A 24,003-nucleotide genomic window follows, 5' to 3' on the forward strand; every position below is an offset into this window, starting at 1 on the left:
CTAAATTTTACCCAAGAGGAGCTAAACTAAAAAACGAGCCGCTGCCCTGGCCGGGTGGCTCAGTTGGTTGAAGTGTCGTCCATACACTGAAAGGTTTCGGGTTCCATTCCCAATCAGGGCACATACCTCGGTTGTGGGTTCAGTCCCCAGTTGGGGCATGTATGAGAGGCAACCAATCGATGTTTCTCTCTCTCCCTTCCTTTCTCTAAAATCATTAAAACATACCCTCAGGTGAGGATTAATTTTTTTTTAAAGCTGCTAATGCAAATGTTGCTAACTTTTAATTTCACATCACCTTTCATTTATGGAATATGCTGCAATTTACACATATTCTTTCAGATGCTATCCACAATCACTCCATGAGGTGGAGAGAGCAGGAACTATGCTCCCCAGAAGAGGAGCCGGCTGTGGCTTAGAAAGGTGCCCCGCACAAAGGAATACAGCAGGAGCTGGAATCAGGATTAAAGCCAGGCCTCTGATTCCAGGACTGGAACCTTCTTACAATGACATAAAAAACGCAGACAACCCTGCTCTTCACCTTTACTGTGAGTAATTAACTCAGTGTATTTTCGATTTTTTGTGTGTTATCCATATACTGGACATACTGCCAAGGGGTCCCCATTACAACCAGCATATATGATCAAGAATAATGCCCGAATTACTAAACTTGTCTTTCCTACATGAGATTATACAGACCACTCTGTAACTATAAGGAGACTAAAGGCTTATGGTACAACTGAATTTACAGAATGAGAAAATGTGACATGATAATAACATAGCACTCACTGATACTAGAGAAAAATACATCTCAAGAAAAGGAGAGAGCCCAGCCGGTGTGGCTCAGTGGTTGAACATCGACCAATGAATCAGGAGGTCACGGTTCAATTCCTGGTCAGGGCACATGCCCCGGGTTGCAGGCTCCATCCCCAGTAGGGGGCATGCAGGAGGCAGCCAATCAATGATTCTCTTTCATCATTAACGTTTCTCTCTCTCTCTCTCCCTTCCTCTATGAAATCAATAAAAATATTTTTAAAAAAGAAAAGGAGATAAAGAGAGAAGAGAGCTCTGGACATCAACTACTTTATTTACTTCTATAACTGGATACAAACTGTTCACCCGATTTAGTAACCTGGCTACCTACTGAGTCCCAAATTAGTACTATCATGACTAGGTGATAGAGCCCAATGCAGGGAATGAGAATGGGCTTTGAGTCACAGGCCTGGGTTTGAATCCCACCACTTAATACATGTGCAATCTTGAGCATGTTATTAAACCCCAATTTCCCTACAAATGGAAAAATAGTTCCTATTTTACAGAGTTGCTGTAAAAGATTAAATAAGAATATAAATAATGAAACAGCTAAAACAACCCCTGGCATAAGGCAGACACTCAGTAAATGAGAGCTAGCAGAATTGTAATTATTACTACCACCGCTGGAAGCATAACGCCAGAGTTGGGAATTGAACAAACTATACTCCAAAGGCAAAGAATAAAGCATTGTCCACTCTCCGAGCTTCACAACAAGGAATTAGGAAAACGTTATTCACAATCACACACGAATCCTCAGTGTGAAAAACATCACTTATTCCTGCCATTCTGACCTTGGCAACACAAACTAATGTGATAATTACATTCATTGTTTCATCACCCTTATTAAGCTTTGTGTTTTCAATTCTACCCAATTTTCCCCCTGCTCCTAGATGCAAGCTTTTGTTCCCTGTCAAACTCCTTTCCAATGCTGTAAATAACCTCTCTCCCTCTTTTATATTACCTTTCAAATATTTATAGACTGTTATTCTCCTTCTCTCTAAGCCATACATCATTTTTGTTGCCCTTCCCCTGGATTCTCTCTAGTTTATCTACATCTTTTAGAAAAAAACAAACCCAGGTGCTTCAGGATGAAAACAGCACACCCAAAGCTAACAACCCCAAACCAAGGAGGCCCCTTATTCAAAAGCCACAAGGAAATTCTTTGATGTGCTTCTTACTCCTTTTCTCCTGTAACTCATAATTCCATCTCTCAGATAAAATTGAGGCAGAGAGTGATAAGGAAAATGAACGCCACCCTCACCACGCGGATGGCCAGGGCTCTAAGAGACAGCAGCTCCTAGGGTGGGATGCCACGGGACAGTCTCAGATGTGGCTCACACTTGCTAATGAGGAACTGTTCATGGCCTGTGTTGCTACTACTTGTTCATTCCTTCCCCATCCACTGCATTTGATGTGAGTGTATTAGAATAGCGTCCTTGAGACTCTCTTGATGCTTTGCTTTGCCCCTAATGAAAAAATCTGTCATAATTTTCAAAGCACACGGGTTTGAGAGTATTTTTAAAACTGAAAATTGTCCAAACTAAACACTTAAAAAGACTATGCTTATCAACAACTGGACCCCATTCCAGAGTGGGCAACAGGTGGACTCACCTGGTTCAGGTTTCTCACATTTCTTCTGGAAGGTGGTGATGTCAAAGTGTCTGTCCCCTGCCAAGAGTTCTGTGCTGACACCCCCTATTTCTTAATCTGACATACATGTCCCAAGGTTTCTCAAATGTGTGCCTCTCAAACTGTGAGGGGCAGCAAATACTTATGGTGCTTTACCTGTTTTACTGAAAGGAACTACCTCATCTCAGCGCCTTGAGTATTTGTGTGGTCATACACTCTCGCCGCTGCCTTTGGAAAGGAGAGATGGCTAACACTAAAGACATATACAGGTAGCCCTCGGGTTACGTCGGAGATCCGTTCCTACTCGATTTTCGCCATAAGTCGGAACCCACCTATATAAGCACCTACGTCACTCACATGGAGCACATACACAGCAGTAATTAAGTGAAACAGTAAAAAAAAATTTAAAAGAAAGATAACAATTCCTGACCTTTACTTGTGGTAAATATATAATAAAAAACATAAAGCACATATGTACATACGTTGAAATGACGGAACTGTTTTTTTATATAAACCCTGTAAATGGGAGATGGCAACGTAACCACGAAATAACGTACGTCGAGTCCGACATAACCCGAGGACTGCCTGTATTGGTAAAATTAGTAAAATAGAAAAATAAAAGTAAGACCAAGACAAGAAGAGGGAAGCTTACTCTAATTATTTCAATGTGAGGGTCAATACATTTACTCTATATGAGCATTAAGATATATCTCTGATATTCCTGGCAGCTGGGGTGGAGGGAAAGTGGATAAGTTACATAATCCTCACCCAGAGAGGTAATTCTTGTGATGTTTCTTCTTGTAGCTTAATTTTTGCACCACCAACAACAAAAAACCCACCAAAAATAGTTTATGGTTACCAGGCAAATCATGTCCAGGATCATGTCCTCATATTAGAATCTGAAACATGAATTCTATGACATGTTTCTGTACTTCATCATGGCTTACAAGGAATTACATAAATATCTTAGTTGAGCACAACAATTCTGCCAGATAAACTGGACAGACATTATTAATTTATTCATTTGTCCTCTGAAGAAATAGACAAAGAAATTAATTTAACTGCTCAAAATCAGTGAGTAACTGGGCTGGGTCTTTGGACTCCAGATCTGGGGTTTTTTCAATGACATGGAGCTTCCTCCCCAGGGACAAAGTTATCAAGATAACAAAAAGCTCTTTTTCCAGTTGTCTTCAAGCCTTAAGAACTTCAGTCAAGCTTCTACCACCATATACCATTCTCTCAGGGGCAACCTGGCACTGCCATGTGGTAACAACAGCTCACCCTGGGAGAAGCATGACCCAAATGTATTCCACTTCAGTCAAAGAGAGCAGTTAAATTTATTTAAAACCAGTGGCCCAGTGCACGAAACTCGTGCACTGGGGGGGGGGGGGGGAGGGGGGGGCGGTCCCTCAGCCCAGCCTGCACCCTCTCCAATCGGGGACCCCTTGGGGGACATCCCTCTCACAATCTAGGACCGCTGGCTCCTAACTGCTCACCTGCCTGCCTGCCTGCCTGATCGCCCCTAACTGCCTCTGCCTGCCTGCCTGATTACCCCTAACCCCTCTGCCTGCCTGCCTGATGGCCCCTAACCTCTCTGCCTGCCTGCCTGCCTGATCGCCCCTAATTGCCTCTGCCTGATTGCCCCTGACTGCCTTCCCCTGCCGGCCTGATCTTGCCCCCAACAGCCCTCCCTGCTGGCCTGATCTCGCCCCCAATGGCCCTCCCCTGCTGGCCTGATCTCATCCTAACTGCTCTCCCCTGCCTGCCTGATCACCCCTAACTGTCCTCCCCTGCCGGCCTGATCTTGCCCCCAAGTGTCCTCCCCTGCTGGCCTGATCTCACCCCCAACTGCCCTCCCCTGCTGGCCAATTTGGTTCTGACTGGATGGTTTCTATGTCAGTCAGCGTCAAAAGCTCCGCCTTCTAGGCAGCCATTGGCTCCTCACAGTTGACCCAGATTTGGTTCTGATTGGTCTGTTTCTATGCCAGTCAGTGTCTCCGGGCCTATCTCCGGGCCTGATAAGAGAGGCGGGGCTGATCAGCAGCCCCCGCAGAGGCCCGGAGAGAAACAGAGGCACGGCTGCTGGTGAAGCCCAGAGAGAAAGAGAGAGGCAATGGCTGATCAACAGCTGCCATGGAGGCTGCGGATCAGACCCTGCCTTTCTCTCTGGACCTCTCTCCGGGCCTGATCTGCAGCCCCCTTGGCAGTCAGTACTGGGTCGCTGCGCCCGCACCGGCAGCAGTTAGTGCTGGGTTGCCTAGACAGTATACCCTCCTCCTTAGTCATGCTGTACCAGTTAATTGTATACCAAACTAGTGGCCTGGTGCACGGTTTCTTGCACATTGAAAGGAAATAAATTAGAAGGTGGCCAGTGGGGTGGGACTGGGTGAGATGGGCTGGACACACCCTAGAGCCAACATCCTGCGGTCCCTCCCCGGCCGGCCCCACCTGGGGTGGCGCCTTGACTCAAAGGGCATCTGTGGAGTAAGTGGGGTCCCTCTGGCAGGTGGGGTCCCTCAGCCTGGCCTGTGGGGACGGGGACAAAACTGGCTTTCCAACATCCCCCGAGGGGTCCTAGAGTGCGAGAGGGCACTCTGCAAAGTTGCTGTCACTCAGCAGCTCCTGCATCGAGCATCTGCCCCCTGGTGGTCAGTGCATGTCATACCTACTGGACAGTTGGACGGTCACTTAGCCTTTTACATATGTAGACTAGAGGCCCAGCGCGCAAAATTGCACAGGACCCAGAGTCCCTCCCACCACCACCGCAGGACCCATCAATGCACCTACTGATCAAGTGACCGGTCATTTGGTCGTCCAAATGTTCTGGGTCAACTGTGAGGAGCCAATGGCTGCCTAGGAGGTGGAGCTTTTGACACCGGCCATTGGCTTTTTATAATATAGATGGTAATAGAGAAACTTCTAGGTCACAACACTGGATGTGACTGTGAAATGGTTCAATCACTGGGGCTGTTAGCTTAACTTGAGATCTGCCCATGGTTAAACTGAAATGAAGAGCAGAAGTTGGAAGAATATAAAGACATCAGGTTTAGCTGTGCTACTACGTTCTAGTATGGCCCTTTTCACCTGGCCTGGCTAATGATCCACTAACCAGGAACTGAAAGAATCAAGACTCCTGCTCCGCTGCATGACTCCAAAATGTGCAGTGACCAGAGCTCAGTCCTTAGGCTCCTCGCACCTTTGCAGTCTGTGCCAGGTAGTCTCATGGTTTGAAATACCAAGGGGGGGTGTGGGGGCATGGTTTGCAACTCATATCACAAAGGGCCAACTTCTATAATAATAAAGACCCCCCTAAATATGGGGGAGATTCAATAGAGGAATGTGCTAAAGACATACACAAATGGTTCACAGAAAAAAAAATACAATATATAAATGAAAAAAATGTTCAAATTCACTAACAAAGGAAAAAGGGATTGTAATCTATCTTACATAATAACAGACAAACATGTAAATTGACCGTACCTCTGCTATGCCCACAGCCAATCAGAGTGAGTATGCAAATTAACCCAACGAAGATGGCGGGCTAATCTGCACATACAGGCGTGGAGCGGCCAGGAGGGGCGGGATGCTTGCTATGAGGGGGAGGGGGCAGCAGCAGAGGGAGCTACAGGAGCAGTGCTCCGGTCAGAAGCGAGGACTTGCCAGCTTCCGGGCGGGCCAGGAGCAGGTACTTGCTGGCTCCTGGGCGGCTGGGAGTGAAGCCAGGGGAAGGAAGGCCTATTCTTGCATGAATATTGTGCAACAGGCCTCTAGTATTGAATATATTTGTGTTCTATTTATACATATAAAAGCCTAAGTGACAGTTACAACCTAACAACGGAACGACCAATCGCTATGACGTGCACTGACCACCAGGGGGCAGATGCTCAATGCAGGAGCTGCCCCCTGGTGTTCAATGCACTTCCACAACCAATCTCCTGTGTCCAGGCAACCTCCTGTGGTCCCTGCCCCCCCCACCCCACCCCCTGGCAGCCGGCCCCGATAGGGACTGGACCACACAACCCTGATTGGCCCCAATTGCTGGCCAGGCTGAGGGACCCCACCTGTACACGAATTCGTGCACCGGGCCTCTAGTTGCTATATAACAAACTACCACAAATTTAGTGACTTAAAAGAGCACACATTATTGTATAGCTCTGTGGGTCTGGTCTGATTCAAGTCTCTCCAGGCTAAAAATCAAGTTGTCTGCAGGGCTGCATTCCCTTCTGGAGGCTCTAGGGCAGGGGTGGGCAAACTTTTTGACTCGAGGGCCACAGTGGGTTCTTAAACTGGACCGGAGGGCCGGAACAAAAGCATGGAGGAGTGTTTGTGTGAACTAATATAAATTCAAAGTAAAGGAGCGGAGGGGAGAGCAAGAGAACCCTCCGCTCTTTTGGCTCCGCGGGCCGGATAGAACAGCTGAACAGGCCAGATCCGGCCTGCGGGCCGTAGTTTGCCCACGGCTGCTCTAGGGGAAGGCCTGTTTCCTTGCTCATCCAGATTGCTGACAGAATTCAGTTCCTTGCAGTGGTAGGACTGTGGTCCCGTTTCCTTATTAGCTGTCAGCTGAAGGCAGTCCAAGCTTCTAGAGAACGCCTTCATTTTTTGGCTTGGGGCCCCCTTCTTCCATCTTCAAAGCCAGCAACAGTGGGTCACATCCCTCTCACACGTCAAAACTCACCTTTTCCTGCATCTTCTAAGATTCCCCACTTCTGAGCTAAGGTTCCCCACTTCTGAGGATTCATGCCATTAAAATGAGCCCACTGGAGAATTGAGGATCATCTCCAATCTCAGGATCCTTGACTTCATCACATTTGCAAATTCCCTTTTGCCATGTAAGATAACACCTTCACAGGTCACTGGACTGAGGTGCAGTCATTTCTGGGGGGCCATTATTCTAATAACCATGGCAACATACAACTCTCCACCTTTCAGACTGATAAAGCCTCAATGAAAACCTAGTATTGGCAGTGCTGTGGCAATCTCTCTCTGGAGAGAGTGTCATTGACAGTATCTACCAAATTACATGTAAATTTGCCTCCAAAACTGACCCCCTGTCCCACTATTTCTTTCCATCTCCACTACCCACACTACAGTCCAAGTTGCTCTCCCCTTTGCCTGGGCAACTGCAAAGCCTTCACTTGCATTCCTTCAAACTACACTCCACACAGCAGCAAGAGAGCTTTATAAAAAAGTAAATCAGATCTTGCCTGTCACTGCTTCAATGCTCCACTGACTTCCCATTGCACTCAATGAAATCCCAACTCTTTCCCTGGCCTACAAGCCTTGGGAGACACAGACCCCAGTAACATCACCCTTGCTCTCACCACTCCAGATTCCTGGCCTAAGGGAGTTCTCACCCTGCTGCACCTTCTGTCTAAAAGACTCTTTCCCCAGACCTTAACCACAATGGCCCATTAGGATTCAAGACTAGGTCCAATTTAGTCTCCTTAGAGAGGCCTGGCCCTCCTTCCCTAACCACACCATCAAACAGCCACTATTCCTTCAAGTACTTCCATCTTATCACTTATTCTTTCTTCATAGCACTTGTCACTTTCTAAAAATATCTCGCTTATTTATTGGTGTACTTATTTATCAACAGTCTCCCCATTGGATATATAAGAGACCCATGAGAGACAGATGTTTTATGTACTGCTGTATATCGCATGCCTAGAAAAGGGTCTGACCCAATGCAGTCACACAATGAATAGTTGTTGAATGAGTGAAAAATAAAACAGAAAAATAGAAGAAAGGGAAGAAGGGAGGGGGGGAATGAAAAGTGTCTATAAGATTTAGTTCATCAAACATTTATTGGTGTTTGATGGATCCAATCTGCTTCCCTGAGTTAATGCGTATTCTATATTTTAGATAAACCCCTAAACCTCAGGACCACAGTTAAGGAATAAAACAAAAATAGGCAGTAGTTTGGTAAGTGCTGAAATCAATACTGAAGGTATTCTGTTAGTACACATAGGATTGAACTCATATTGTATGGCTAAAGTATTATCTAAAAACACTTACTGCCAATAAAAATCTGAAAAATTTGCTCTCATTATAATACTGAATTACTATTTTCTTTTGATAAGCCAGGTATTCATAGTTTATTTTAAGAGTTTATTATGCATTTTTTCTGAAAAGCACACTTAATGGTGTTGCACACTAAAACCAGATTAGGGATTGTGAAGTCCGCCAACAGAGATGAGAATAAACTGGGTTTGAAATGTAAATCTGGTTCAGCAAGAGGGATCAATATTTATGTGAATTTGCTTAGGGGAGTCAAAAAGGTTGTTACATTGATTTTTTTTTCTTTTTTATAAATTGAAAAGTAAGACACCTTCACGCTGAGACAGAAATGCAGATCTTCACTTACATAGTTGCCTGTGACAATGGCAAAAGGAATCCTGACAAGTCAAGAACCAGTGAGGCAGCAGCTGGAACCATGAGAGGGCCACAGGCACACCTATCCATTTCCTTTGCTTCCTGGAGCAACACGGAGCACGACCAGGCTCAGAGCCCAGATCATCTGGCAGAGGTATAGAATTTACAGAATCCTGCATAAGGTGTTAGCTGACATTCCCCGTGCACCCTTCCCCATAAACCTCAGGCTTTTGAGAAACTTCAGAGTCCTCATTATTTCAGAAATACAGATTAGACCAGCATATAAAACAAAGAGAGAAGTCAGCAATAAAGCCAAAATTTAGAGGCTGGGAAAAGAAGAAAGAGAGGAAAGAGAAAGGATGCTGACAGAGATAAAAGGAATCATCTCATGTGAGTCTACAGGTGATTTCAAAGGCCAAGAAGCTTTGAAGAAAGCTGACTTAGCAAAACAACATATGGGTCAGAAAGGTGTCTACAAGATTCAAAGAGTAGGAAGTGGCTGAGGGGGTGGTCAATGGACAGGATCACTGGACCAGCAGATAACCAGGAATCCATGGTTCAAAGAGTCCAGGGGAATACTGTGGAACAGGCAAGTGAAAATAATGACACAGATGAGCTTTTGGACATTCCAAGTTTCCTACAGCAGCAAATGCAAGACTGTATCATACCATGACAATACCTAGTGTCACCATCTTTAAAAGTTCTCCAATGCCACAACCAGCTGTTGGCAGTAAATTCTAAGACAATCTTTGAAACTACCATATTCCCATTGATAACATGAAGGACAGCTGTCCATTTTAACCATCTCTCAGGTTTTCTCTTTTGCTTTCCACAAAAGTGATGGTAGTCTTCCACAGTTAGAAACCCAAGTTCCTAGGGCAAAAATTCCGTCTTCCTCATTCTAAGGAAATGCTTGTCACCCAAGGTCTGAAAAGTTGCTTTTCCTCTTAAGAAACAAACCAGCATTTCTATTGGCCAACAACATGACAAAGAAAGCCCACTGTGAGGTCCTTCAATGGTTTACTTCCTCCAGCACTGTTCCTTTCACTACAAACTACATGTGATAATGAGGTAAAAGATAAAAATATTTTAAATACTGAATATTAACATATTTCTAGTGATAATAAAATGCAAACCTATCGAATCCTACTTCTGGTCATCAAAGAGACTCTCAAAGGGTTTTATATCTGTAGTGTTAGCCAGAAAGAAGACATCTTATCCTTTAATTAAAAAATAAATAAATTAGAATTTTCTGAAATCCTCACACACTGCTGGTGGGAATGCAAAATAGTGCAGCCTCTTTGGAACACATTCTGGCAGTTCCTCAAAGTTAAAATCATAGTGTTAACATATGATTTCATGATTCCACTACTTAGTAGGGACCCAAGAGAATGAAACATATATTCAGACAAAAGCCAATGTTATAGAGTTATTACTCAGAATAAGCAAAAAGTATAGCAACCCAAATGTCCATTAACTGAAGAAAATATATATATATGCACATACATATTTATATAAAATAATGGAATATTGCTTAGTTAAAAAACAGGAATAGTAAGCACATGCTACTACATGGATGAGCCTTGAAAATACTATGCTAACTGAAAGATGTCAAACACAAAACGATTCCATTTATATGAAATGTCCAGAACAGACAAATCTAGAGACAGAAAATCTATTAGTGGCTGCATGGGGCTGGTGTGGAGAATAACTGCTAGAGGGCACAGTCTCTTTTAGGAGACAAAAATGGTCCACAAATTAGATTATGGTGATGGTTGTGAAACTCTGTGAATTTACTAAAAAACAAGGAACTGTACACTTCAGAGATGAATTATATAGCATATGAATTAATACCTTAAATGTTAAATTATGTTTTAATGTTTAGCCATTTAAAAACAGTATAAAACAAAAATGCACATTGAAGATCAATGACTAACTCTTCTTGATACCTCAGGTTGGTTCATCATTACTATTCTAGTATTTTAAAGCACAACTTCAAATTTAACCAATGTTATTCATCCATTCAGCATCTATAAAGCCATGTACTATACTATGCACATGAATAAAATGCAATTCCTGCCCTTACGATTACATTTTCATAAGAGATGTAAATGTAAACCAATCAAACGTTTTCATGTCTCTTACATATGCTGTTTACAAAACTTAATTTGACTTTAAACCCTGTATATACCTTCTTTGTAACACTCTGTTTTCTAAATTTCCTTTCTTGTCAAAGGTAGATCAGTAGGTTACTTTCTGTGTTCTTCATTGTTGTAACTGCTTTACAGAAATGCTGTTTACAGAGGATATCAGTACAACTAATTTCTATATTTGACATGTAAGCAAAGACTGCCCTTCAAATAAATAAAACTGAGACACTATTTAAAACAACAGGCTATCAAAATGATCAGTACCATTAATGAGAAGTGTTTTCTTTCATTCAAGCCTCCAACTGTTGCTTCAGTTTAAGGAGTTTTGTTTTGTTAGACATCCTGGAAATTTGACTCTGAAAGTAAAACTGGGGAATGCTTTTTTCTAAAGGCATTTTTAAACCAAACATCTACATTTTCTATCCTATCTGAAACTGAGAGCTCTAAAATCAAATGGAGCTCACTTATATAAGGGAACAGAATCCTTCAAAAATAAACTCTCAAACCAATTTGGGTAAAATGTTTTGCTTGTTCACTTGAAAAGCTTCTTTCTGTACAATACTGGGAAACTGCAAAGATAAAAACTAAAATATATTTTAATAACTCCAAAGAGGATTTTGAGGGCAGTCAAATTACTCTGCGTGATACCATAATGGTGGTGATATATGTCATCATAAATTTGTCCAAACCCATAGCACAAGAGTGAACCCTAAGGTCAACTATGGACTTAGGGTGATTATGATGCGTCAATGTATGTCAATTACAACAAATGCACCATTCTAAAGGGAGTGTTGACAATAGGGGAGGCAGTGCATGTGGGGACAGGGGATACATGGGAAATCTCTGTACCTTTCTCTCAATTTTGCTGTGAACCTATAACTGCTCTAAAGAATAGTTTATTTTTGAAACAGACTCATAGACAGAGAATAGACTGACGTATGTCAGAGGGTTGCAGGAGGGTTGTATGTCTGAGTGCAAAAGGTGAAGGGTTTAAGAAAAAATAATACCGCACAGACACAGACAACAGTATGGTGGTTACCAGAGGGGAAGGGGCAGGGGGCGAACAATACAATATACAGTTGATGTATTATAGAATTGTACACCTGAAACCTACATAATTTTATTATTAACCAATGTCACTCCAATTAATTCAATTAAAATTGTTTTTATTTATTTAAAAACTCAGTATCTCTAACTGTTAATTCATCAGCCACATTTCTAACTGGTAAAAAGTGCATGGGAACATCACTCCATTTTCAAACTGCCACATTTCATCTCTGTAAAGCATTTAAGCACTTAGAAGACACACAATGGAAAGTGTTCCCTACCTTGTGTGCCTGCTCGCCCCCCTCCCTTTATTCAGAAATGGAATTACTGCTAAATAAGAGAAATGAAGGAGGGGGCCCCACCATTATCAGACCCAGAGCTGACTGGCCCTTCCAATAGGCCAATAGGAGAAAGGTGATAGCCATAGGCCACAGGAGACTGGGCTGCCCAGGGAAGGTTCAAGACTGTAGGAGGTGGTTTGATGTGGGGGAGTGTGAATGTGAGTGTGTGGAAGTCCAGAGTGCTCCAGAAGGGAGGGCCCCAAGGGAGATAACATTCAGGTCCTTACTTACAAAGGATACATATGCAGAACCAAATGATCTACAATGCAACCCTTCATCTGACAGCTCTGCACAGAAAAGCAGTGGCAAAGCACTAGGCGGACATTAGTGTAAGGCAACAGGGTAAAACAGCAATCTACTGGCTGCACAGGAAGTTGAAGGAAAAGTAGAATATAAAATAAAACCAAGAGGAGCCCAAAGAGGAAGAATGCCTAAGATATTTTTTAAAGTTAATAACTTTTGAAGTATATTCATTTATGCTAAAATTTAAAAAGTAAACCACAGAGATAATGCTGAAGTTACTATTAATTCATAGTTCTTTAAAAGCCAAAATGATCACCTTTTTTTCTGAGTGTCCCAAAAATGTCTGGGAAGAAATTATTTGCTAATCAATAGTGCATGTGCTAACATCTAATCCTGCTAGTATAAGAAATAGCAACGAACAGGCTAATTTCTTCAAAAGGCTATTTCTTCCACAGTAATACTTACAATCATAGGTGAAAATAACAACAAAAACCTTTGGCTGAGGAGTATAGAGACTTTTTTATAAGGTACTCGGTCAGTTCTCCAATAAAAGAAACAGGTTGGCAAATCCAATTGTCTTCAGTGTCCTTAGAATTGAACCAATAATCTCTGCAATAATTCTTGAGTGTTTCTCACTCTCACTTTTGGCACTTTCAGAAGCCAAAAGGACATAACTAAGAAAGTTCAAGGGCATGAAAATCTATTGCATTTCACTAAGCTACTGCCCTGTAAACACGAAACATAAGGTATTAGAAAGAGGAGGTAAGCAACTTGCCCCCAGGTGAGCCAGGTTGGTAGGTTCTACTATTCCATAACAACTCCTACCACCGTCACTAATCACTTCAAATCCTAGCCTTCCACATCTATAAATGGAATACTAGGCCATTAAGACATTCAAACTGCTTTAAATGGAAAAAAATTACACACAGGTGGGAACATACACCCCCATTATGTTAAATGTATAAATATAATATCCATATATGAAAATGACCAGTAGACACATAAGCTTGTACATGAAGCGTGTAATTCTAGAATGACAAACGTAAGACGCTTTCAGGTTGGAAGTGGAAGAACAATTATCTTTCGCTGGATATGTTTTTCTACTCTAGGAATGAATACTATTTACCTGCAGAAAGTTAAGCATTATTTTAAATAAATCCTCATCTCTGGAAATTTAATATGAGCTACGTATTTGTTAGCAGCAAGCTATCTAAGAAGTCAGGCCTCATGTGCTGCATAAAACTTAGACACCCTCCAGTCAGTCCCTTTTGTTCTTTCTCTCTCACTTCATCACCCCTTCCTTCCTTTCTCCCTCTATGTATTATTGGCATTTCTTTTTTTCTCTTGCTCATATCCCAGCCCAGTCCCAACTCAGGAGCTTTAACAGAAGTCCAGCGAGCGATGACAATGTATCTGAGGCTCCTGCCCCACCCAGGGAGATGAATTGGCATGGAAAAGCCCATCACCTTTGGCAGGGATGCCTCCCCACCCACACCTGAGCACATGAGCACAATACACTGTTGGCTTCCACATTCCCCTCCCTTTGAGTGTTTATTCAAGACTCCAGAAGGACTCCAAGGTCTATCAGGTCCAGAGGCAAAGAAGGAAATCTGGTCACATCCTCCTTGACCCTGAACCTTCTATCCTGCTTTTCTGCTACTTCTATTTGTAATTTTCCCCAATGCTACTCTGAAATACCCTGGGAGAACATCTTTGTCATTCTGAATTCCATCTAGCCTGAAATCCTTCTCTAAAGCTCCACTCTCTTGGGGTACACAAACTCTGACATCCCTTCCTCCAAGGTGGAATACAGGACAGCAGCTAGACCAAGTTCACCTGTGATGACTTACAAAATGCCCAGCAATGACATTTACCCATCACTTTCCCTGTATTTCACCCCCATGAAGACCAGTGGCTGCAGTATTCTATGTTACTGGAGAACGGCAGAGACTTTTGCCCCTAACATAGTTCTTATTGCCCATTAGCACTAAATCCCTTCTGAGAATTAAAACCATGCCTCTAATCATAATTGCCCCTTTTCCAAAGAAACATAGCTACTGTTCCCACAGCCTTTCTTCACAGGCAGCTAAATGGAAAACCCATGGGCTCTGGAACTGGACGGGCATGGGCTTCAGTTTCCTTACCATTGGTTTATCTGTAAATGGGAATAATTCCTGCCTCCTAAGATGTCTGTGAACGTCCACTCCTCTCTTTACTCCTCTGGCACACCCAGTTTCCATTTCAGCCCTCCAGCTAAATCCACATCAGCCCTGACCAGGTATGTATTATTTGGTAATTAACTTTAGACACAGCTTAAAATCCCAAAGTGTAAAAATCATACTTCTAATATACTCTTTCCTTCCTCTCTCCGGAAAGGAAAGTTTGGAAACTGTTGTAAGTATATGAGAAACCAAGCCATAAATAGATAGATAGATAGATAGATAGATAAATAAATAAATAAATAGGAAATAATACCATTTCCTTTGTTAGCTATAAAACTTATAGCCCCAGTAACACACATAGTGACAAACACACACAGCAATCTGCAATGTAGAAATCATAGTTCCACCACTCACCTGCTTACTTTCTCCTTCTTTTTAATGGTCAAGATTCCGAGAGTCTTCGAAACCCTCAAAGACCTCCTTCCCCCTTTTATGAAGAGGAAACAAAAGGCCCAGAGAGCTTAAGTGGCGTGTTCAAAGTTCCATAGCTAGTTCATGACGGGCAGCTGAGCAACTCAGCCCAGCGGTTAAGCGCAGCAAACTGAGTAACTCGTGAAAATATTAGGGAAGAGATCCCACACCGCAGGGCTCTATCTCCTGGAATCACACCACAGGCTCTATATCAGTGGTTCCCAACGTGGGGCACATGCCCCACAGGGGGGCAACTTGATTTTTAAGGGGAGCAATTCGAGAATGAGTTATTAACAGTGAATTTTTTGCATTTCTTACGGTTCTAGGGGCCTCATATACAGTATATAAATATATATTGTGACATATTTAAGCATTTCACTTCTCTATTATATGTTTTAAAACTATTCGCTATTTTTTTCATATTTCATATTATTATTTTTTTAAACAATTTCTTAGTGATTCTTCCTCAGCACTTCAACTGCCCTTTCATTCTTTTATTTTTCTCTTTCATTGATGCCATGTTCTTTGGAAGCTTGTTTAGACCAAGTTAATGGCATTTTAGGCTTCCTCCACATGAATAGTTCCCTTTTTGAATAATAAGAATTATATGCCACAGGGGGTATTATCAGGATTTTAGAGGTGCTTATGTGGGGCATGGCCAAAAAATGTTTGGGAACCGCTGCTCTATATATATGTTGTGAATCTCAGCATATCTACACTAATAAAAGAGAAATATGCAAATTGACCATACCTCCACGATGCCCACCAGCTAATCAGGAGTGGTATGCAAATTAACCCAACAAAGATGGCGGGTTAATTTGCATACACAGGCTCTGAGCGACTACTGAAGACTGACGACTGAAGAGGCTTGGCTTCTCCGCTGTGGCCGGAGTGAAGGCCTGGGTCCCGGGTGCCAGAGGAAAACCGGTGCCGGCAGCCAGGGGAAGGAAGGCCTATTGCACGAATCTTTGTGCAACAGGCCTCTAGTGTATTAAATATAATAATATATGTATTTGTTGCCAACAGGATTTCACAGATCTTCGGTGAATTTTCTTAAGAGCTCTTGCATTCTAAACCAGGGCCATTAAATGCACCTTTGTAAGAAATGGCAATGCACACTACTCAGTATGGTAGGCCTTACCTCTATGTGTCTACTGAGCACTTGAAATGTGCTAGTACAAATGAGGAAATGAATATTTTAAATTTTTATTGTTGTAAAATACACCTAAAATTTATCATCTTAATCGTTTTTTATTAAATTTTAGAGAGCGAGAAAAGGAGAGGGAGGGAAGCCGGGAGGAAGGGAGAGAAACATAGATGTTAAGAGCCAAACATTGAGAATCAAAATGGCAACCTTTCAATGCACGGGACAACACCCAACCAACTGAGCTACACCAGCCAGGGCGCCATCTTAACCATTTTTAAGTGCACAGTTCAACAGTACCTATATATATAAAAGGCCAAGTGACCATCTGACCGTCCGACCAGCCAGTAGGTATGATACGCACTGACCACCAGGGGGCAGACACTGAACGCAGGAGCTGCCGAGCTGCGTTGACTAGGCAGCAGCGGTTCTCGGGTGATACACTCCGGAACCAGAGAGGAGGGAGCTCGATTCCGGGGTGCGTCACACAACAACTGCCCTCTTCACAATCCAGGACTCCTTGGGGGATGTTGGAGAGCCAGTTTTAGCCCAATCCCCACAGGCCAGGCCAAGGGACCCCATCTGCCAGAGGGACCCCACTCATGCCCCTTGAGCCACGGTGCCACCCCAGGTGTGGCTGGCCAGGGAGGTTGGCTCCAGGGCGTGTCTGGCACATCTAGCCTAGTCCCGCCCTGCTGGCCACCTTCTAATTAATTTCCTTTCAATGTGCATGAATCCGTGCACCAGGACACTAGTTAAATATATTTAGAATGTGCAACCATTACTACCATCCATCTCCATAGTTCTTTTCATCTTTGTGAAACTGAACAGTGATTTTCAACAGGTGTGCCACAAGAATTTTAAAAACATTCAACACCTGACTATTTAGTTAGGGGCACTGACCTCTTTTTCCTTATATTGTCAAATTTTAAAAATGACAACAGCCAACATGATAGCTGTCCAGTGTGAATGAATTAAAATTATACCTATTTTTTGGTCAAATCAGCAAAAAATACATTTTTTGGTGTGCTGCAGAATTTTAGTAATTAGTCTAAGTGTCCCAAGAGATGAAAAAGGTTGAAAATCATTGCTCTATACCCATTAAACATTAACTCTCCATTCTCCTCTCTCCTCGGTCCCTGACAACTACCATTCTACTTTCTTTCTGCATGATTTTGACTACCCTAAGTATTTAAGTGGAATCATACAGTATTTGTAGTTTTGTGACTGGTTTATTTCACTTAGTATAATATCCTCAATTTTGTAGCATGTGTCAGAAATTCCTTTTCAAGGCTGAATAATTTGCTTATCGGTTCATCTGTTGATAAACACGGGTAGCTTCCACATTTTAGCTATTATTAATAATGCTGCTGTGAACATGGGTGTGCAAATATCTCTTCAAGACCCTCCTTACAATTCTTCTGGGGATATGACCAGATGAGGAATTACTGGATCATAGGATAATTCTATTTTCAATTTTTGAGGAACCTTCATACTGTTTTCCATTATCAGATGAATCATTTTATTGTCCTACCAACAAAGCACAAAGTTTTCCATTTATTCATATTCTCACTAGTGTTGTTATTTTGTGTGGGGGTTTTTATAGTAACCATGTTAATGTGTTGGTATCTTATTATATGATGGAATCTCATTGTAATTTTGATTTGTTTTCCATAATGATCAGTGATGTTAACAGCTTTTCACCTGTTTACTGGCCATTTGTTTATCTTCTTTGGGTGAATGTTTTAATTTTATTTCATTGTTATTAATCTTACATAGCCATGTGTGGCTAGGGGCTTCCCTATTGGACAGTGCAGCTCTAGACCATCATGATGCTGGAAGTAATTTGGAGACCCAGTGCAATAAGGACAGTGAGTTCTGGAAGCAGATGGACCAAGTCAGATGCTCTCTAGCTCTGCAGATTTATTTAACCAATCACTTAAACTTCCTATACTTCAGTTTTCACATGTGTAAAATGGGACTAATACCTCCTACTTCTGAGAATGAAATGAAGTCAACAAACATACATGTAGCCCCTGGTACAGTCTTAGTACATGGGAGAGAGAATTTAAGCCAATGAGACATGCCTTCCCTCACATCCCAGTGCTCACTGAAACTTGATGCAAATGGATTGCAGTCATTTGTCAGAGAAATGGACTTTTAGTTCTAGAAAACAAGGATCTTTAGCTGTCACCAAAAGGACTAAAAAATGGAAGGGTGGGCTGTGGTGAAATCTGGAAAATCTCGCTCCTAACATTTCCTTGCAGATTCAGTCTTGGCTAATAATCAACAGAAAAGTAAAGTTGTTGAACTTCCAGTTCTAGAATACATGGCCCTCTCCTTGGTGAAGCAGCCAAAAACACCTGCAGAGGAAGAATCCTTTAAGAAAACCCTCTAAGTCAGTGGTCGGCAAACCGCGGCTCGCGAGCCACATGCGGCTCTTTGGCCCCTTGAGCGTGGCTCTTCCACAAAATACCACGGCCTGGGCGAGTCTATTTTGAAGAAGTGGCGTTAGAAGAAGTTCAAGTTTAAAAAATTTGGTTCTCAAAAGAAATTTCAATCGTTGTACTGTTGATAATGAGTTTGCCGACCACTGCTCTAAGTGATACGTGACTCGGGAAGGTCCTGAGGCTGTTTTGGGGGCCTTGGCCCTTCTTCCCTCATGCTCAGCCACACTGTGAAGCCCAGGTCCCCCAGGTTACCTGGAACTGCACTGGTCGGGGCGCCCACCGGCGGCGGAGGCGGTGGCAGTGGTGGGGGCGGCGGCGGCGGCGGCGGCTGCGAGGAGCTGCCGCTCTCGGTCATCAGGCACGCGTTGCTGCCGTTGTTCTCTCTCTTGACAAGCAGCTCGGCCGCAGTGGGCAGCGGGATGGGGTGGCTGATCCCCAGTTCCTCCTCTTGGGCCTGCTGCCTTCTCAGGGCCACCTGAAAGCACAGGGCAGCCGGTCACCGTGAGCATCACTCGCGCAGCTTTGAGAAAAAACACTGAAGCCCCGCCCACCCCAGACGGCAGGATTCAGCAGCTCCAGAGTGAGGTCTGAACATCGCTCATTGCCAGGTAACTGTGATGTGCAGCCAAAGCTGAGAAGTGGTTGAGAGCCAGCCTCTGGCCCACAGTAGGTGCTCAAAAAAATGTTCAGTAAATAAATTAGCATGTAAAGAAGGAAATAAGGTTGGCTAGGGAGAATCCGGAAAAATGGTCGACAGCCAAGCAGAGGTAGGTGTTCAATCTGGGAAGTCAGCACTCATAATTAGAAAGGCAGGAGAATGGGATCTCCTTCGTTCCACAAATCTGTAAAAGGCCACTGTGCTGGGAACAGCGATCAGCAAGATACAATAGGATTAGATTAGATCCCAAGGTACTCACTGTTTTAAAAGAGAAACAAGCCCTGGCTGGACGGGTGGCTCGGTTGGAGCATCATCCTGTGCACCAAAAGGTTGCATGTTCAATTCCCGGTCAGGGCACACACCTAGCTTCCAGTTGGCAACCGGGCCTGGGCGTGTATAGGAGGCAAACATGCAACTCAAGACAGAATGCAGAATGTGGCAAACACCAGTCCTACATTCAGAGCCAGACATGGCCTCAAGTGTAAGAATCAGCCAGAGGTGGTATTGAAACAGAGCCTTGAATATTAGATTGAGTAGGACTTGGACAGGTAAGGATGAAGGGGCAGAGCAAGGGAAGCGGGTGGGCAGGAAAGTCAGGCTGCTTGTGACACCCTTCAGAGCCTGGGGTGGAGGGGAGGGAGCATGTGGAGAAGTAACCGGGAAGAGGGGGAAAGGGCTGGAAGCTGGTGTTGAAGCCCCTGGAGAAGAGAGAGGCTGGAGGTGGAGAGGACAAGTGGATATTCCAGGCAGGAAAGGAGGAGATGGAAGGAGGAGATAGAAGGGACCTAACATACTTCAGGCACTCCTGCCAGGCCAGTGTGGATCAGTGGTTGAGCGTCCACCCAGGAACCAGGAGGTTGCTAGTTGGGACTCCCAGTCAGGGCACATGCCCAGAAATTTCCGGCTCCCTCCCCAGTGGGGGGTGTGCAGGAGGCAGCCAACCAATGATTCTCTCTCATCATTGATGTTTCTCTCTCCCTCTCCCTTCCTCTCTGAAATCAATAAAAATATATTTTAAAGAAAGAAACGCCTCATAGCCCCTCTTCAATTTATCTTCTTTTAAATAACATTGTTAAAGATTGAAAAAAAAAGAGGTGTGAAGAAAATAAATTGTATGTAACAAAAAAGGGAGACTTTCTGTTGAAATTGACTCTTGGTGAAAGTACCTGTACCTCAGAGTCCCAAAAACAAGTCAAAGTTGAAATCAAAATGGTAAACCGGTTTGCTTTGGATTTTTTTTTAAATGGTAAACTGGAAGCACAACTTCAATTTATATATGGTTTTAGGAAAACTGTAGTCCAAATTCAGAAAGCTGATTAATTTGGAAGTAATTTTACTCATTATAAGAGGAGTTTTCAACTTACAAAAGAATCCTCAAATAATTATGCTTAAATCTTGGACTTTCTATTAACCATGAAATTTTAAAACAGAATATTAAGGATCTGATCAGAAATAATAAAAATACCCACAAACCTGTGCAATATGCCAATGCCTATACCTTGATTTACACAAATCCCATTCGTACACAAAACATACAAAATACGCCATAAACTAAAGACACTTTTCAAAGACTTCCCAAGGGTTCTTAGTAAATGTTATTTAAACAGGGAAGGTGAGGCAACTGATTAAAAAAAAAAAACACATGCAATTATTTTAGAGTCCTATCTAAGATCAATTTCAAACTATTTTAGGACTAAAAAAAAAAAAGGCTGTTACATGGTTTGGGTTTTGAAAGGTTTCATCACAACACCAGCCTTCTGATGTGGAAAACACCGAAGTTTCACGTTTTCATAAAAGTAATCCTGAGTTGCCTTTGCTTTTAACATAACAAACAGCCTTCTCCCAAGTTAGTGCCCCTACAATAAAGCTTGTTCAAAATGAATATTTTTATTGTATTTTGAGGAAAATTCCCCTCCCAAGCATATTCTACACACTATTTAAGCCAACGACTAGTTCAGAATATTTTTCTACCTACAAATACAATCTAAATGTTCCTAAGGTGTGTGGTTTTTTTTCAGTGAGCTCATTATGATGCATTTGAATGCTACACTCAGCTTACTCTTTTCATCCACTGCAGATTAAGCTAAAAATCTAGAGAGAAACCAAGAAAAAACAACCTACATTTCCATGACTGAACTCAGAATCTATGAAGCCAAAATAGATCTAGTTTAAAACCCCCTTTTTTTAAAAAAAAAAGGATGTACATAAAAGTATAATCTTTAAACATTTGTGCAGTCCTGTTCAACGCGCTCAACTAAATCATTTTCAATGGAGGATATTTACACATTCCTCCCCAAAAGTAGCACATCGTTGGTAAATATCTTGGGTATCTTTTCTTTTAAAATAACCTATCTTAAAAGATAAAAAATTTTTAGCTGGGAAGAAAACGTTTTTATTCTCTTCTAAAAATCCTTTTAGGGTACCAAAGACTTTATTTCCGTTTCGATGTTAAATTACTGTCCTGCTTTTGCCGTTTTAAAAGAAAATAAACCACGAAAGACAAAACTTCTAACCCTAGCGTTTCCTCCGCCGCGCATATTTTTAAAGAAATCCTTAAGTTGTTTTAAAATTGCACACAAAGCAATTCGTAGTTTGAATAAGTTGGGTCGGGACAGCGCAAGTGAAAACGCTGGTGAAGGTGCCGCAGCGCCCAAAATGGCTGAGGCGCCGCCGGCCACGCGGGGCGAAGCCGAAAGGGCGCCAAGAGCGCAGGAGGGCCACGCCGGCGGCGTCCGTTACAGAGAAGTTTCCAGAAAAAGAGCTGCCCGACGGGAAATCCGGATCAGCGGGCAGCTCTCGGTTTCGCCCAGACGGGTAGCCCAGGCCGGCACCCTCCGCATTTAAGCGCAACTCTCCGCTGGAGGGCGGAATGAGGGATCCCCGGGAACCCCCAAAGCGTGGACCCTGCAACTCTGCTGGGGGCGGGGACGGGGCGGGGGCAGAGGTCCCCCAGGACCCTCCCCAGCAGGGCGAACCCCCGCAATTCTCTGCTGGAGGGCTGGGTCAGGGATCCCGGGGACTCACGAGCGAACCCAACTTTGCTATAAAAACGGGATCTGAGATTCTGGGGACTCCCCGGGGGGCGAACCCCGCAATTATCTGCTGGAGGGCTGGGCCAGGGATCGCGGGGTGCCCAAGCCAAGTGAACTCCGCAGCTCCCCGCTCCGCCAGCGGGATCGGAGACGCGTCCCTCCGCGCGGGGCGTCGGTGCGCGGCTGGGAGCCCGGGCGGAGCGCGCCGCAGCCGCCGGCGAGCACCGCCGCCTCCCTCCCGCACCCGGACCCCGCGTGGCGCCGCCCAGGCCGAAGGGACTTTATCCAAAAAAGTTTGGGGCTCAGCCCCGGTCCCTGGGCGCCCGCACTCACCTGCGCGGCCATCACGCGCTGCCTCTCGGCGATCAGGTTGCACTTCTTGCACTGGCAGTCCCGCCACATGCAGAAGCGCTTGTGGCCCTTGAGTGGCGACGCGTAGCCGTGGTTCCTGCATCGCGCGCACTTGGGCAGCCGCGGCGACTTTTTGCTCCCGGCACCCGTGCCGGACGCCCCCGAGCCGCCGCCGCCGCCACTGCCTCCGGCGCCGGAGGTTCCCACCAGCGCCCCGGCCACTTTACCGAAGCCCCCAGCCTTGCCCTGCGGCGGTGCCCCGGGGGCGTGCGGGGGCTCCGACGGTGCCGAGGGCTTGCTGAATGCGTCGTCGTTGGGCATGGTGCTCCAAAAAGAAGCGCAAGTAGTCTCAGGGCGCCTCTCCGGCCCGAAGACAAGGGAAGAGCCCAGCCGACGGCTAGGCTTCCGAGAGCGCGCAGGAGGCGTGTGCACTGCAGCGGGAGGTGCAGCGAGAGTAGCGCAGTGTGCACTCGCAATGCCCAGAGTAGTGGGGGGTTGCGCCCTTTTATATTTTCTTTTGGCGCGCGCGGCGCAGAACTTTTGGATACTTTTCAGAATGTTCTCCGGACTGTCTGGGCGGGAGAGGGCGCGACCACGCCCCCCGCCCCCCAAGTCTGAGAGCTGTGCTCCTGCTGCTAGTGAGTTTGCACAGTCTGCAAACACCAAAGGGCTGCTGCACGGAGGAGCTGGGCTCCCCAGGTTGGGAACAAAGTTGTGTATCCTAATCGTGCAAGCTGCGTGGAGGAGGTGCAGACCACTCCATGGGGTCTTGTCGTTCCCTTCCCCCAAAGACACACCATTCTGCAAGTTCCGTAGGGCAGACTTTGGCAGAAGCCAACTGGGAAAGTGGTTTCTTTCTCCCTTAAGATAATTTAGTATGAGGTTGAAAAAAAGAAGTCTCTGCACTTAAGCCCGCAAATAAGACCCTTAGTGTGTGGAGTTCAAGCGCACCAAAAATTGGGGCTTTCTCTTCTCCAGTTCCCCTTTCCTTTGCTTGTGTTCGTTTGCTCACAAAATTTCTACCTGCTGGCATAACTTTCAAATCTATAGTTCCAGCCTGTGTTGCTTCTCTCACTAAGGCGCATATAGCTTCTTACTTTTGAGACAGCTTCACTTAGGATCTGCAGGCAGGCAAAACTC

General features: G+C 44.2%; 1 protein-coding gene across 1 annotated transcript in view; it reads right to left on the reverse strand.

Annotated features, from left to right (window-relative positions):
* The window catches only part of DMRT1 (doublesex and mab-3 related transcription factor 1), a gene marked incomplete at both ends in the record, with an annotated part of 110,307 nt that extends 87,123 nt beyond the window's left edge, over positions 1-23,184 (reverse strand). The window contains 2 exons of the mRNA XM_080668245.1: positions 19,087-19,297; positions 22,846-23,184. Of these exons, the coding sequence (XP_080524371.1) occupies positions 19,087-19,297; positions 22,846-23,184 (550 nt within the window). The remainder of the gene's footprint in view (positions 1-19,086; positions 19,298-22,845) is intronic.
* Positions 23,185-24,003: the final 819 nt, after the last annotated feature.

The sequence above is a fragment of the Plecotus auritus genome (assembly GCF_963455305.1).
Source record: "Plecotus auritus genome assembly, chromosome: 5".
Lineage (NCBI taxonomy): Eukaryota > Metazoa > Chordata > Mammalia > Chiroptera > Vespertilionidae > Plecotus > Plecotus auritus.